The sequence below is a fragment of the Oncorhynchus tshawytscha genome, linkage group LG15 (assembly GCF_018296145.1).
Source record: "Oncorhynchus tshawytscha isolate Ot180627B linkage group LG15, Otsh_v2.0, whole genome shotgun sequence".
Taxonomy (NCBI): Eukaryota; Metazoa; Chordata; class Actinopteri; order Salmoniformes; family Salmonidae; genus Oncorhynchus; species Oncorhynchus tshawytscha.
The window spans coordinates 30,493,194-30,505,693 of record NC_056443.1 but is presented as its reverse complement, the minus strand read 5'-3'; the positions used below and the strand labels follow the sequence as shown (position 1 = coordinate 30,505,693).

General features: G+C 49.8%; 1 protein-coding gene across 11 annotated transcripts in view; it reads right to left on the bottom strand.

Annotated features, from left to right (window-relative positions):
- Positions 1-12,500, bottom strand: part of LOC112214897 (actin-binding LIM protein 2) — a 118,611-nt gene that overhangs the window by 31,182 nt on the left and 74,929 nt on the right. For all 11 annotated transcript variants that reach the window (XM_042298416.1, XM_042298415.1, XM_042298417.1 and 8 more), the window contains exons 6-8: positions 12,020-12,113; positions 4,955-5,042; positions 1,937-1,995 (exon numbers count right to left, since the gene is read on the bottom strand). In XM_042298416.1, the coding sequence (XP_042154350.1) occupies positions 1,937-1,995; positions 4,955-5,042; positions 12,020-12,113 (241 nt within the window). The remainder of the gene's footprint in view (positions 1-1,936; positions 1,996-4,954; positions 5,043-12,019; positions 12,114-12,500) is intronic.

Sequence of the window (12,500 nt, the reverse complement as noted above, 5' to 3'; positions counted from 1 at the left end):
CAGTCCCAGTTAAAACAGTCCCAGTTAACACAGTCCCAGTTAAGCCTTCCCAGTTAACACAGACCCAGTTAAGCCATCCCAGTCAACACAGACCCAGTTAACACGGGCCCAGTCAACACAGTCCCAGTTAACCCAGCTAACACAGTCCTAGCCAACACAGTCCCAGCCAACACAGTCCCAGTCAACACAGTCCCAGTCAACACAGCTCCAGTCAACACAGTCCCAGTCAACACAGTCCCAGTCAACACAGTCCCAGCCAACACAGTCCCAGCCAACACAGACCCAGCCAACACAGTCTCAGCCAACACAGTCCCAGTTAACCCAGTTAACACAGTCCCAGTCAACACAGCCCCAGTCAACACAGGTCCAGTCAACACAGTCCAAGTTAACCCAGTCAACACAGACCCAGTTAACACAGTCCAAGTCAACATGGTCCCAGTCAACACAGTCCCAGTCAACACAGTCCCAGTCAACACGGTCCCAGACAACAGACCCAGTTAACCCAGTCAACACAGTCCCAGTCAACACAGTCCCAGTTAACCCAGTCAACACATCCCAGTCAACACAGTCCCAGTCAACACAGTCCCAGTCAACACAGTCCCAGTCATCACCGTCCCAGTCAACACAGACCCAGTCAACACAGTTCCAGTCAACACAGTCCCAGTCAACACAGCCCCAGTCAACACAGGCCCAGTCAACACAGGCCCAGTTAACCCAGACCCAGTCAACACAGGCCCAGTCAACACAGTCCCAGTCACCACAGACCCAGTCAACACAGACCCAGTCAACACAGTCCCAGTCAACACAGTCCAAGTTAACCCAGTCAACACAGACCCAGTCAACACAGCCCCAATCAACACCAAACCAGTCAACACAGTCCCAGTCAACACAGTCCCAGTTAACCCAGTTAACACATCACCCAGTCAACACAGTCCCAGTCAACACAGTCCCAGTCAACACATACCCAGTCAACACAGTCCCAGTCACCACAGTTCCCAGTCAACACAGACCCAGTCAACACAGACCCAGTCAACACAGTCCCAGTCAACACAGCCCCAGTCAACACAGGTCCAGTCAACACAGGCCCAGTCAACACAGTCCCAGTCAACACAGCCCCAGTCAACACAGGCCCAGTTAACCCAGTTAACACAGACCCAGTCAACACAGGCCCAGTCAACACAGGCCCAGTTAACCCAGTTAACACAGACCCAGTCAACACAGGCCCAGTCACCACAGTCCCAGTCACCACAGTCCCAGTCAACACAGACCCAGTCAACACAGTCCAAGTTAACCCAGTTAACACAGACCCAGTCAACACAGTCCCAGTCAACACAGCCCCAGTCAACACAGCCCCAGTCAACACAGACCCAGTCAACACAGTCCCAGTCAACACAGTTAACACAGACCCAGTCAACACAGACCCAGTCAACACAGACCCAGTCAACACAGCCCCAGTCAACACAGTCTCAGTCAACACAGTCCCAGTCAACACAGACCCAGTCAACACAGTCCCAGTCAACACAGTCTCAGTCAACACAGTCCCATCTCTAATGGGGCAGAATAGAAGTTGACATACAAAATGATGTGAGGTTTAAACATTATACTGTAATGAGTATGACTCCTCATTCAATACTGTAACACAGCCTTAGTTCAACTGTAGAGCTGCTTTAGAGTCATTTCTTGTGGACAGATGCACGTAACATTAAAATGGTAGTAGTGTCTGTCGACAAACTGTGAGATGCGAAACCTTTTCATCACTGATCATTTGGACACATCACAATTTTGCAAGCGCTCGCATCTTTTGAATTTCAGAAGGGGAGGGGACATTCTGCCCATAGACTTGACTGAAACTGGCTGAGAGTTTCTGTTTAGAGGGATGGAGACTTCACTAGTCCCGGTAGTCTATTTTCAAACATGTCTCGAAGAGAGAACTCACCTTACTCTTCTCCTCCTGTCTGGCTGCCTGTCTGCAAGGAGGATGCCAGATGGAGTTACCTGACAAACAGGAAAGGAGGGGAGAGAAAGAGAGAGAGAGAAGGAGAGAAGGGAGAGAAGGAGAAGGAGATGGAGAGAAGGAGAAAGAGAGAGAGAGAGAGAAAGAAAGAGAAGGGAGAGAGAAAGGGAGAAACAGAGAGAGCGAGGGAGAGAGCGAGAGAGAGAGAGAAAGAAAGAGAAGGGAGAGAGAAAGGGAGAAACAGAGAGTGCGAGAGAGAGAGAGAGAGAAAGAAAGAAAGAGAAGGGAGAGAGAAAGGGAGGGAGAAAGCGAGAGAAGAGAGGGAGTAGAGAGAGAGAAATACAATAAAATACATCCATTTCAAATGTCATATACTGCACAAGGCATAGTCTTTCCCCAGAGAAGCGGTTGTTCCTGACAGAGCATCATGAGTTTGGCAGACGAGAGATCCAAAATACGCCAGTGACTCATCAGACTGTCCTATCCCCAGTCGTCTCCCTGTCACTGTGACATATGCTAATACCAGCCCAAGTCTAAGGAAGCTAATTCCAGTAGTAAATCTGTCAGATAGCATACTGCAGGGAGAGAGAGACAGGCTTTTTGTAAATCATAGACTGGAGACAAACTTACAGCAACAGTGCTCCAGGAACATAAGAAACGAGGTGACTCACAAGGCTGATGTTGCGTGAGGTGATACATTCACTAACACTGTAATCCAATTCATTAGTATTGGCCAGATGTTCTGTAGCTCTATGCCTTTATGGCAGCTGGGCTATTATTTCTGTGCTGATTGAAGGCTGTTGGTGCTTATCTGAGTAAAAAGAGAGAGAGAGAGAGCAGGAGAGAGAGAGAGAGAGAGAGCAGGAGAGAGAGAGAGAGAGAGAGAGAGAGCAGGAGAGAGAGAGAGAGAGAGAGAGAGCGAAAGAGAGAGAGCGAGAGAGAGAGAGAGAGAGAGAGAGAGAGAGAGAGAGAGAGAGAGAGAGAGAGAGAGAGCAGAGAGAGAGAGAGAGAGAGAGAGAGAGCGAAAGAGAGAGAGAGAGAGAGAGAAGAGAGAGAGAGAGAGAGAGAGAGCAGGAGAGAGAGAGAGAGAGAGAGAGAGAGAGAGAGAGAGAGAGAGAGAGCGAGAGAGAGAGAGAGAGAGAGAGAGAGAAGAGAGAGAGAGAGAGAAAGAGAGAGAGAGAGAGAGAGAGCAGGAGAGAGAGAGAGAGAGAGAGACAGAGAGAGAGAGAGAGAGAGCAGAGAGAGAGAGAGAGAGAGAGAGAGAGAGAGAGAGAGAGAGAGAGAGAGAGAGAGAGAGAGAGAGAGAGAGAGAGAGAGAGAGAGAGAGAGAGAGAGAGAGAGCAGAGAGAGAGAGAGAGCAGAGAGAGAGAGAGAGAGAGAGAGAGAGAGCGAAGAGAGAGAGAGAGAGAGAGAGAGAGAGAGAGAGAGAGAGAGAGCGAAAGAGAGAGAGAGAGAGAGAGAGAGAGAGAGAGAGAGAGAGAGAGAGAGAGAGAGAGAGAGAGCGAGAGAGAGAGAGCGAAGAGAGAGAGAGAGAGAGAGAGAGAGAGAGAGAGAGAGAGAGAGAGAGAGAGAGAGAGAGAGAGAGAGAGAGAGAGAGAGAGAGAGAGAGAGGAGAGAGAGAGAGCGAGAGAGAGAGAGAGAGAGAGAGCAGAGAGAGAGAGAGAGAGAGAGAGAGAGAGAGAGAGAGAGAGGAGAGAGAGAGAGAGAGAGAGCGAGAGAGAGAGAGAGAGAGAGAGGAGAGAGAGAGAGAGAGAGAGAGAGAGAGAGAGAGAGAGAGGAGAGAGAGAGAGAGAGAGAGAGAGAGAGAGAGAGAGAGAGAGCAGAGAGAGAGAGAGAGAGAGAGAGAGAGAGAGAGAGAGAGAGAGAGAGAGAGAGCGAAAGAGAGAGAGAGAGAGAGAGAGAGAGAGAGAGAGAGAGAGAGAGAGAGAGAGAGAGAGAGAGAGAGAGAGAGAGAGAGAGAGAGAGAGAGAGAGAGAGAGAGAGAGAGAGAGAGAGAGAGAGAGAGAGAGAGAGAGAGAGAGAGAGAGAGAGAGAGAGAGAGAGAGAGAGAGAGAGAGAGAGAGAGAGAGAGAGAGAGAGAGAGAGAGAGAGAGAGAGAGAGAGAGAGAGAGAGAGAGAGAGAGAGAGAGAGAGAGAGAGAGAGAGAGAGCAGAGAGAGAGAGAGAGAGAGAGAGAGAGAGAGAGAGAGAGAGAGAGAGAGAGAGCAGGAGAGAGAGAGAGAGAGAGAGAGAGAGAGAGAGAGAGAGAGAGAGAGAGAGAGAGAGAGAGAGAGCAGAGAGAGAGAGAGAGAGAGCAGAGAGAGAGAGCGAAGAGAGAGAGAGAGAGTGAAAGAGAGAGAGCGAAAGAGAGAGAGAGAGTGAAAGAGAGAGAGCGAAAGAGAGAGAGAGCGAAAGAGAGAGAGCGAAAGAGAGATAGAGAGACAGAGACAGAGAGACAGACAGGACGACGGAGAGGGAGGGAAAGAGAGAGAGCGAAAGAGAGAGACAGAGACAGAGACAGAGAGACAGACAGGACGACAGAGAGGGAGGGAAAGAGAGAGAGAGAGACAGAGACAGAGACAGACAGGACGACAGAGAGGGAGGGAAAGAGAGAGAGAGAGAGAGACAGAGACAGAGACAGAGACAGAGAGACAGACAGGACGACAGAGAGGGAGGGAAAGAGAGAGAGAGAGACAGAGACAGAGACAGACAGGACGACAGAGAGGGAGGGAAGAGAGAGAGAGAGACAGAGACAGAGACAGAGAGACAGACAGGACGACAGAGAGGGAGGGAAAGAGAGAGAGACAGAGACAGAGACAGAGAGACAGACAGGACGACAGAGAGGGAGGGAAAGAGAGAGAGCGAAAGAGAGAGACAGAGACAGAGACAGAGAGACAGACAGGACGACAGAGAGGGAGGGAAAGAGAGAGAGAGAGAGACAGAGACAGACAGGACGACAGAGAGGGAAGGAAAGAGATGGGGAGAAGGTGAGAAAGACAGAGGAAAAGAGAGGTTTGTTTACCTTGCAGGTACATCTCCTCTCCCTCTCCAAACATCTGCTCACACCTGGCACAGCGGGCACATGACGGGTGGTAGTGTTTCTCCCCAGCCTGGTACAGACAAGAGGTCAGAGGTCACACAAAGGTTAAAAAGGTCTTCACTGACATCGAAACAAGAGGTTACAACCTAGGAAATCGACAGTGAGAGAATACTGAAGAAGTGACAAATGGTGGCCGAAATAAGACAACCCACAGCAGGTTTACAAACACTTTACAAGCGATATCCTACAACCAGGCAAAACAACATACGAAGTCTAAAGCACTTCTAGAGGCCTCGTGTGGATGTGTTATTGGTTAGCAGGCTGCTGATGCGGCTGGTTTAACCATGACCTAGAGTAATATTCTGTAAGCTTCTCCAATTAACATCACTAATTAAAGTGGAGTCGGATGAAGCTCAAAACAAAGTGCAGTTATCCAACATTGCCACGAGGGGGTGCTGTTGGCCACAGTACTGCAGGTCGGCAACGGGATCACTAAGAATGTCTACAGTTATGGCCATCCAAACCTTTATGAGACTAATCCTGACGTTTAGAAGATGACATGACACCAATGTTGACGTTGTCGATGTTTATTGTAGATCTGAACGCTGTCTATGTGCTCTTACGTATGTCTTCACATTGACTTGCTATAGGATGGAATATCAGTTATTCCTGAGGCTGTGATGAATTCCACAGAGCTGTTGGAGGTGGTAGAAATGACCTGTTTATAATGAGCTGGTGTCATGGTGTGGATGGCACTCTCTTTCTCTCTCTCTCTCTCTCTTTCTCTCTTGCCTACATATCTGTGTCTCTCTCTATATATATATATAAAACATTGTTATTGCAAACAAAATTACATTATCTCTCTTGTGTTTTGTTGGTTTAATGTAGACTGCACTCCTTAACGTGTTCCCTCGGGGAATAGATTTTTACATTCTAGTCATTTAGCAGACGCCCTTATCCAGAGTGACTTAAAGGAGGTGACTTACAGTAGTGACTTACAGTAGTGACTTACAGTAGTGACTTCAAGGAGGTGACTTACAGTAGTGACTTACAGTAGTGACTTACAGCAGTGACTTACAGGAGGTGACTTACAGTAGTGACTTACAGCAGTGACTTACAGCAGTGACTTACAGCAGTGACTTACAGGAGGTGACTTACAGCAGTGACTTACAGCAGTGACTTACAGGAGGTGACTTACAGTAGTGACTTACAGCAGTGACTTACAGCAGTGACTTACAGGAGGTGACTTACAGTAGTGACTTACAGCAGTGACTTACAGGAGGTGACTTACAGTAGTGACTTACAGTAGTGACTTACAGTAGTGACTTACAGTAGTGACTTACAGCAGTGACTTACAGTAGTGACTTACAGCAGTGACTTACAGCAGTGACTTACAGCAGTGACTTACAGGAGGTGACTTACAGTAGTGACTTACAGGAGGTGACTTACAGGAGGTGACTTACAGTAGTGACTTACAGGAGGTGACTTACAGTAGTGACTTACAGCAGTGACTTACAGGAGGTGACTTACAGTAGTGACTTACAGTAGTGACTTACAGTAGTGACTTACAGTAGTGACTTACAGCAGTGACTTACAGCAGTGACTTACAGGAGGTGACTTACAGTAGTGACTTACAGGAGGTGACTTACAGGAGGTGACTTACAGTAGTGACTTACAGGAGGTGACTTACAGGAGGTGACTTACAGCAGTGACTTACAGCAGTGACTTACAGTAGTGACTTACAGCAGTGACTTACAGTAGTGACTTACAGCAGTGAGTACATATATTTTCATACTTTTCCCATACTGGTCCCCTGCGGGATTCAAACCCACAACCCTAGAGCTGCAAGTTCTACCAACTGAGCTACACGGGACTATAGGGTGAACATTTTCCCTTGAACACTGACCTTGGGTCAGTTTAGCATTTTTCCTACCAATGGTTAAGGTTTAGATGGGGGGAAAGGGAAGCTGATCCTGTCTCATGATAATATCAGGAAATATCCTATCTTTCCTGGATAACATGATGAGAGGAAGAGAGGGGGTGGGGGTGGAGGGTGAGGAAGAGAGGGGGTGGAGGGAGGAAGAGAGGGGGGTGGAGGGTGAGAGAGAGGAAGGTAGAAAGAGAGAGAGGACGGTCCCTTTGAAACACCACTGCACTGCTGATCTGGAGCGATAACAGGCTGGAATGGGATTATTATTGAAACAAGGACGACAGAGGAGAGGACAGAAGTGTTTTCTATCACAACGGATGGAAAACGTCCTACAATCATGAGGAGAGATGGGATGTTTGGGGTGTTTGATACCGTTGTGTTTTGGGTTACTGACATTACAGTGGTGCAAGTGGGGGGGGGTGGGGGGGGGGTCGGGGGGGTGGCAACCAGATGCAGAACTGTTAGAGAGACGAGAGGGCAGTTAAGGATTCAGACTGCAATTCTCTCTCTCCCTCTCTCCAAGTCTCCCTCTTTTTCTCTCCAAGTCTCCTCTTAGTCACTCTCTCTCTCCCTCTCTCCAAGTCTCACTCTTACTCACTCTCTCTCTCTCTCCCTCTCTCCAAGTCTCCCTCTTACTCACTCTCTCCAAGTCTCCCTCTTACTCCCTCTCTCTCTCCAATTCTCCCTCTTACTCCCTCTCTCCCTCCGTTCCTCTCTCTATCCATCTCCCTCCCACCCTTCATCTCTCTATCCATCTCCCTCCCTCCCTCCCTCTCTCTATCCCTCTCACTCTCCCTCCCTTCCTCTCTCTATCCATCTCCCTCCCTCCCTTCCTCTCTCTATCCATCTCCCTCCCTCCCTTCATCTCCCTCCCTCCCTTCCCTCTCTCTCTCCATCTCCCTCCCTTCCTCTCTCTATCCATCTCCCTCCCCCCTCCCTTCATCTCCCTCCCTCCCTTCCTCTCTCTATCCATCTCCCTCCCACCCTTCATCTCTCTATCCATCTCCCTCCCACCCTTCATCTCTCTATCCATCTCCCTCCCTCCCTTTCTCTCTATCCATCTCCCTCTCTCCCTTCCTTCATCTCCCTCCCTCCCTTCCTCTCTCCATCTCCCTCCATCTCCCTCCCTCCCTTCATCTCCCTCCCACCCTTCATCTCTCTATCCATCTCTCTCCCTCCCTTCATCTCTCTATCCATCTCCCTCCCTCCCTTCCTCTATCTATCCATCTCCCTCTCTCCCTTCCTTCATCTCCCTCCCTCCCTTCCTCTCTCTATCCATCTCCCTCCCTTCCTTCATCTCCCTAACTCCCTTCATCTCTCTATCCATCTCCCTCCCCCTCCCTCCCTTCCTCTCTCTATCCATCTCCCTCCCTTCCTCTCTCTATCCATCTCTCTCCCTTTCTTCATCTCCCTCCCTCTCCTTCCTCTCTCTATCCATCTCCCTCCCTTCATCTCTCTCCCTTCCTCCATCTCCCTCCCTCCCTTCCTCTCTCTATCCATCTCCCTCCCTCCCTTCCTCTCTCTATCCATCTCTCTCCCTCCCTTCATCTCTCTATCCATCTCCCTCCCTTCACCTCTCTCCCCTTCCTTCATCTCCCTCCCTCCCTTCCTCTCTCTATCAATCTCCCTCCCTCCCTTCCTCTCTCTATCCATCTCCCTCCCTCCCTCCCTCCCTTCCTCTCTCTATCCATCTCCCTCCCTCCCTTCCTCTCTCTATCCATCTCTCTCCCTCCCTTCCTCTCTCTATCCATCTCCCTCCCTCCCTTCCTCTCTCTATCCATCTCTCCCTCCCCTTCCTCTCTCTATCCATCTCCCTCCCTCCCTTCCTCTCTCTATCCATCTCCTCCCTCCCTTCCTCTCTCTATCCATCTCTCTCCCTTCCTTCATCTCCCTCCCTCCCTTCCTCTCTCTATCCATCTCTCTCCCTCCCTTCCTCTCTCTATCCATCTCTCTCCCTCCCTTCCTCTCTCTATCCATCTCCCTCCCTCCCTTCCTCTCTCTATCCATCTCCCTCCCTCCCTTCCTCTCTCTATCCATCTCCCTCCCTCCCTTCCTCTCTCTATCCATCTCTCTCCCTCCCTTCCTCTCTCTATCCATCTCTCTCCCTCCCTTCCTCTCTCTATCCATCTCCCTCCCTCCCTTCCTCTCTCTCCATCCATCTCCATCTCCCTCCCCCTTCCTCTCTCTATCCATCTCTCTCCCTCCCTTCCTCTCTCTATCCATCTCCCTCCCTCCCTTCCTCTCTCTATCCATCTCTCTCCCTCCCTTCCTCTCTCTATCCATCTCTCTCTCCCTCCCTTCCTCTCTCTATCCATCTCTCTCCCTCCCTTCCTCTCTCTATCCATCTCTCTTCCTCCCTTCCTCTCTCTATCCATCTCTCTTCCTCCCTTCCTCTCTCTATCCATCTCCTCTCCCTCCCTTCCTCTCTCTATCCATCTCTCTCCCTCCCTTCCTCTCTCTATCCATCTCTCTCCCTTCCTTCATCTCCCTCCCTCCCTTCCTCTCTCTATCCATCTCCCTCCTTCCCTTCCTCTCTCCTTCCTATCCATCTCTATCCTCCCTCCCTTCCTCTCTCTATCCATCTCTCTCCCTCCCTTCCTCTCTCTATCCATCTCTCTTCCCCTCCCTTCCTCTCTCTATCCATCTCTCCCTCCCTTCCCTCTCTCTATCCATCTCTCTCCCTCCCTTCCTCTCTCTATCCATCTCCCTCCCTCCCTTCCTCTCTCTATCCATCTCTCTCCCTCCCTTCCTCTCTCTATCCATCTCTCTCCCTCCCTTCCTCTCTCTATCCATCTCTCTCCCTCCCTTCCTCTCTCTATCCATCTCTCTCCCTCCCTTCCTCTCTCTATCCATCTCCCTCCCTCCCTTCCTCTCTCTATCCATCTCCCTCCCTCCCTTCCTCTCTCTATCCATCTCTCTCCCTCCCTTCCTCTCTCTATCCATCTCCCTCCCTCCCTTCCTCTCTCTATCCATCTCTCTCCCTCCCTTCCTCTCTCTATCCATCTCTCTCCCTCCCTTCCTCTCTCTATCCATCTCTCTCCCTCCCTTCCTCTCTCTATCCATCTCTCTTCCTCCCTTCCTCTCTCTATCCATCTCTCTCCCTCCCTTCCTCTCTCTATCCATCTCTCTCCCTCCCTTCCTCTCTCTATCCATCTCTCTCCCTCCCTTCCTCTCTCTATCTATCTCTCTCCCTTCCTTCCTATCATCTCCCTCCCTCCTCCCTTCCTCTCTCTATCCATCTCCCCTCCTTCCCTTCCTCTCTCTATCCATCTCTCTCCCTCCCTTCCTCTCTCTATCCATCTCTCTCCCTTCCTTCATCATCCCTCCCTCCCTTCCTCTCTCTATCCATCTCCCTCCCTCCCTTCCTCTCTCTATCCATCTCCCTCCCTCCCTTCCTCTCTCTATCCATCCCTCCCTTCTCTCTCTATCCTCCCCCTTCCTCTCTCTATCCATCTCTATCGCTCTTGCTCTTCTCTCCCCCACAGTTTTAGGAGTAGGCTGAGAGGCAGGGGAGGTGATCCATTTAGTCTCAGAATGGATTTTGGTGAGAGAGGCAGAGTAGAGCAACGAGGCTGACACACACACACACACACACACACACACACACACACACACACACACACACACACACACACACACACACACACACACACACACACACACACACATCAGTGGAACAGAGTGGTTGGATGCACGGAGCCCAGCTGGTAATACATTGTCTCTGTCTCTCTGTCCTGTCTTCAAACCAGCCAACCATACACAGATCCATAAAAACCTCGTCTTCCTCTTGCTTCCTCTTCCTGAACCCTACTGTGACCCTGTGCCACCTCTCTAGTGTAAACAACACATTCATTGGGGCATTCTGAGCACTATATATGTAGAAGACAGTGTACAGAACAAGGCTATGTCGATAACTCAATTTGGACATCAATGCAGACAGAAACTTACTTCCAAGCTTCCAAGTGTTAAACTGGTTTGACAGGAGCCATTTGATCCATATGTTGTTGCAGACCATTCAGACCACTTAACCACAACCCTCAAACCATCCAGTTCAAGCCTCACTAAGGCCCCTCTGTTGATGTGTCCCTCTGCGGTTCCATTCCTTGATCAATCCTAAATGCCATGACATTTAAGAGCAGGCAGGAATCCTAGGCAAGGCTCCACACAGTCCACAGTGCAGGACAGGACAGGACAGGTGACAGACTGGTGGCTGTGACCCTCCTAACTAAACCCAGTGTTGGACTGTAATGTACTGTGACTTGATCTGCATGGGTTCTAAAGGCCAATAGATAGCAGAGCCCTATCATAGCTCTCTAGGTTAGAAGCTCTGTCTGCTGACTCTGTTTTGAATTGTGGTTCATGTGTGTTAATACAAGAGTGGGGATTAGGGCGTAGCATGAGCACCTAAACTGCCTTGAGGAAGCCACATTGACCCTCTGCGATGAAATCACACATTGTTGTACAGCACACACACAGAGACACACACACAGAGAGAGAGAGAGAGAGAGAGTGAGAGAGAGAGAGAGAGGGAGAGAGAGGGCGAGGGCGAGAGAGAGGGAGCGAAAGAGAGCGAGAGAGAGAGAGTGAGAGAGAGCGAGCGAGTGAGCGAAAGAGAGCGAGAGAGAGAGAGCGAAAGAGAGAGAGAAAGAGAGAGCGAGAGAGAGAGCGAGAGCGAGCAAGAGAGAGCGAGAGAGAGAAAGAGAGAGCGAGAGAGGGAGCGAAAGAGAGCGAGAGAGAGGTAGCAAGAGAGAGAGTGAGAGAGGGAGCAAAAGAGAGCGAGAGAGAGAGTGAGAGCGAGAGCGAGCAAGAGAGAGCGAGAGAGCGAGAGAGAGCGAGAGTGAGAGCGAGCAAGAGAGAGAGAGAAAAAGAGAGAGTCAGAGTGAAGGGGAGAGTGGTGAAAGCCGACTGAACGCCACAAGTCAGATTGTAAAAGCATGTCAACAAGGATGGTTACTACTAATGTATACATCTAAGAGTGGCAAGACCATGGGGATCTTTTGTTGTGTGAATCTGAAAATGTTTCCACTTTGAAGACATAGCTCTGCCTCATATACCTCAATCATCCATCACTCCATCCATAGACAGGAGTGACATATAGGTGTTATAACGCGTCCTACCTCCAGTACTTTCCCAGTGATGTACTTCTTGCAGCTGTCACACTGGATGCCGTACATGGCATGGTAGTCCACCTCACAGTAGGGGATCCCATCCCTAGTACAACACACACACACCAGAGATCACAGGCAGCTTTCAATACTCTGTCACATTCTGACACTTCTGACAGGTGGTATTAGAGAAAGAGAGACAGTGACACGACAAGATTCAAAATGTCCAAAATTAATTTCACCTCTGAGTTACCTGGTTACAGGTGAGTGATGTGATCTGAGTTACCTGGTTACAGGTGAGTGATGTGATCTGAGTTACCTGGTTACAGGTGAGTGATGTGATCTGAGTTACCTGGTTACAGGTGAGTGATGTGATCTGAGTTACCTGGTTACAGGTGAGTGATGTGATCTGAGTTACCTGGTTACAGGTGAGTGATGTGATCTGAGTTACCTGGTTACAGGTGAGTGATGTGATCTGACCTCTGAGTTATCT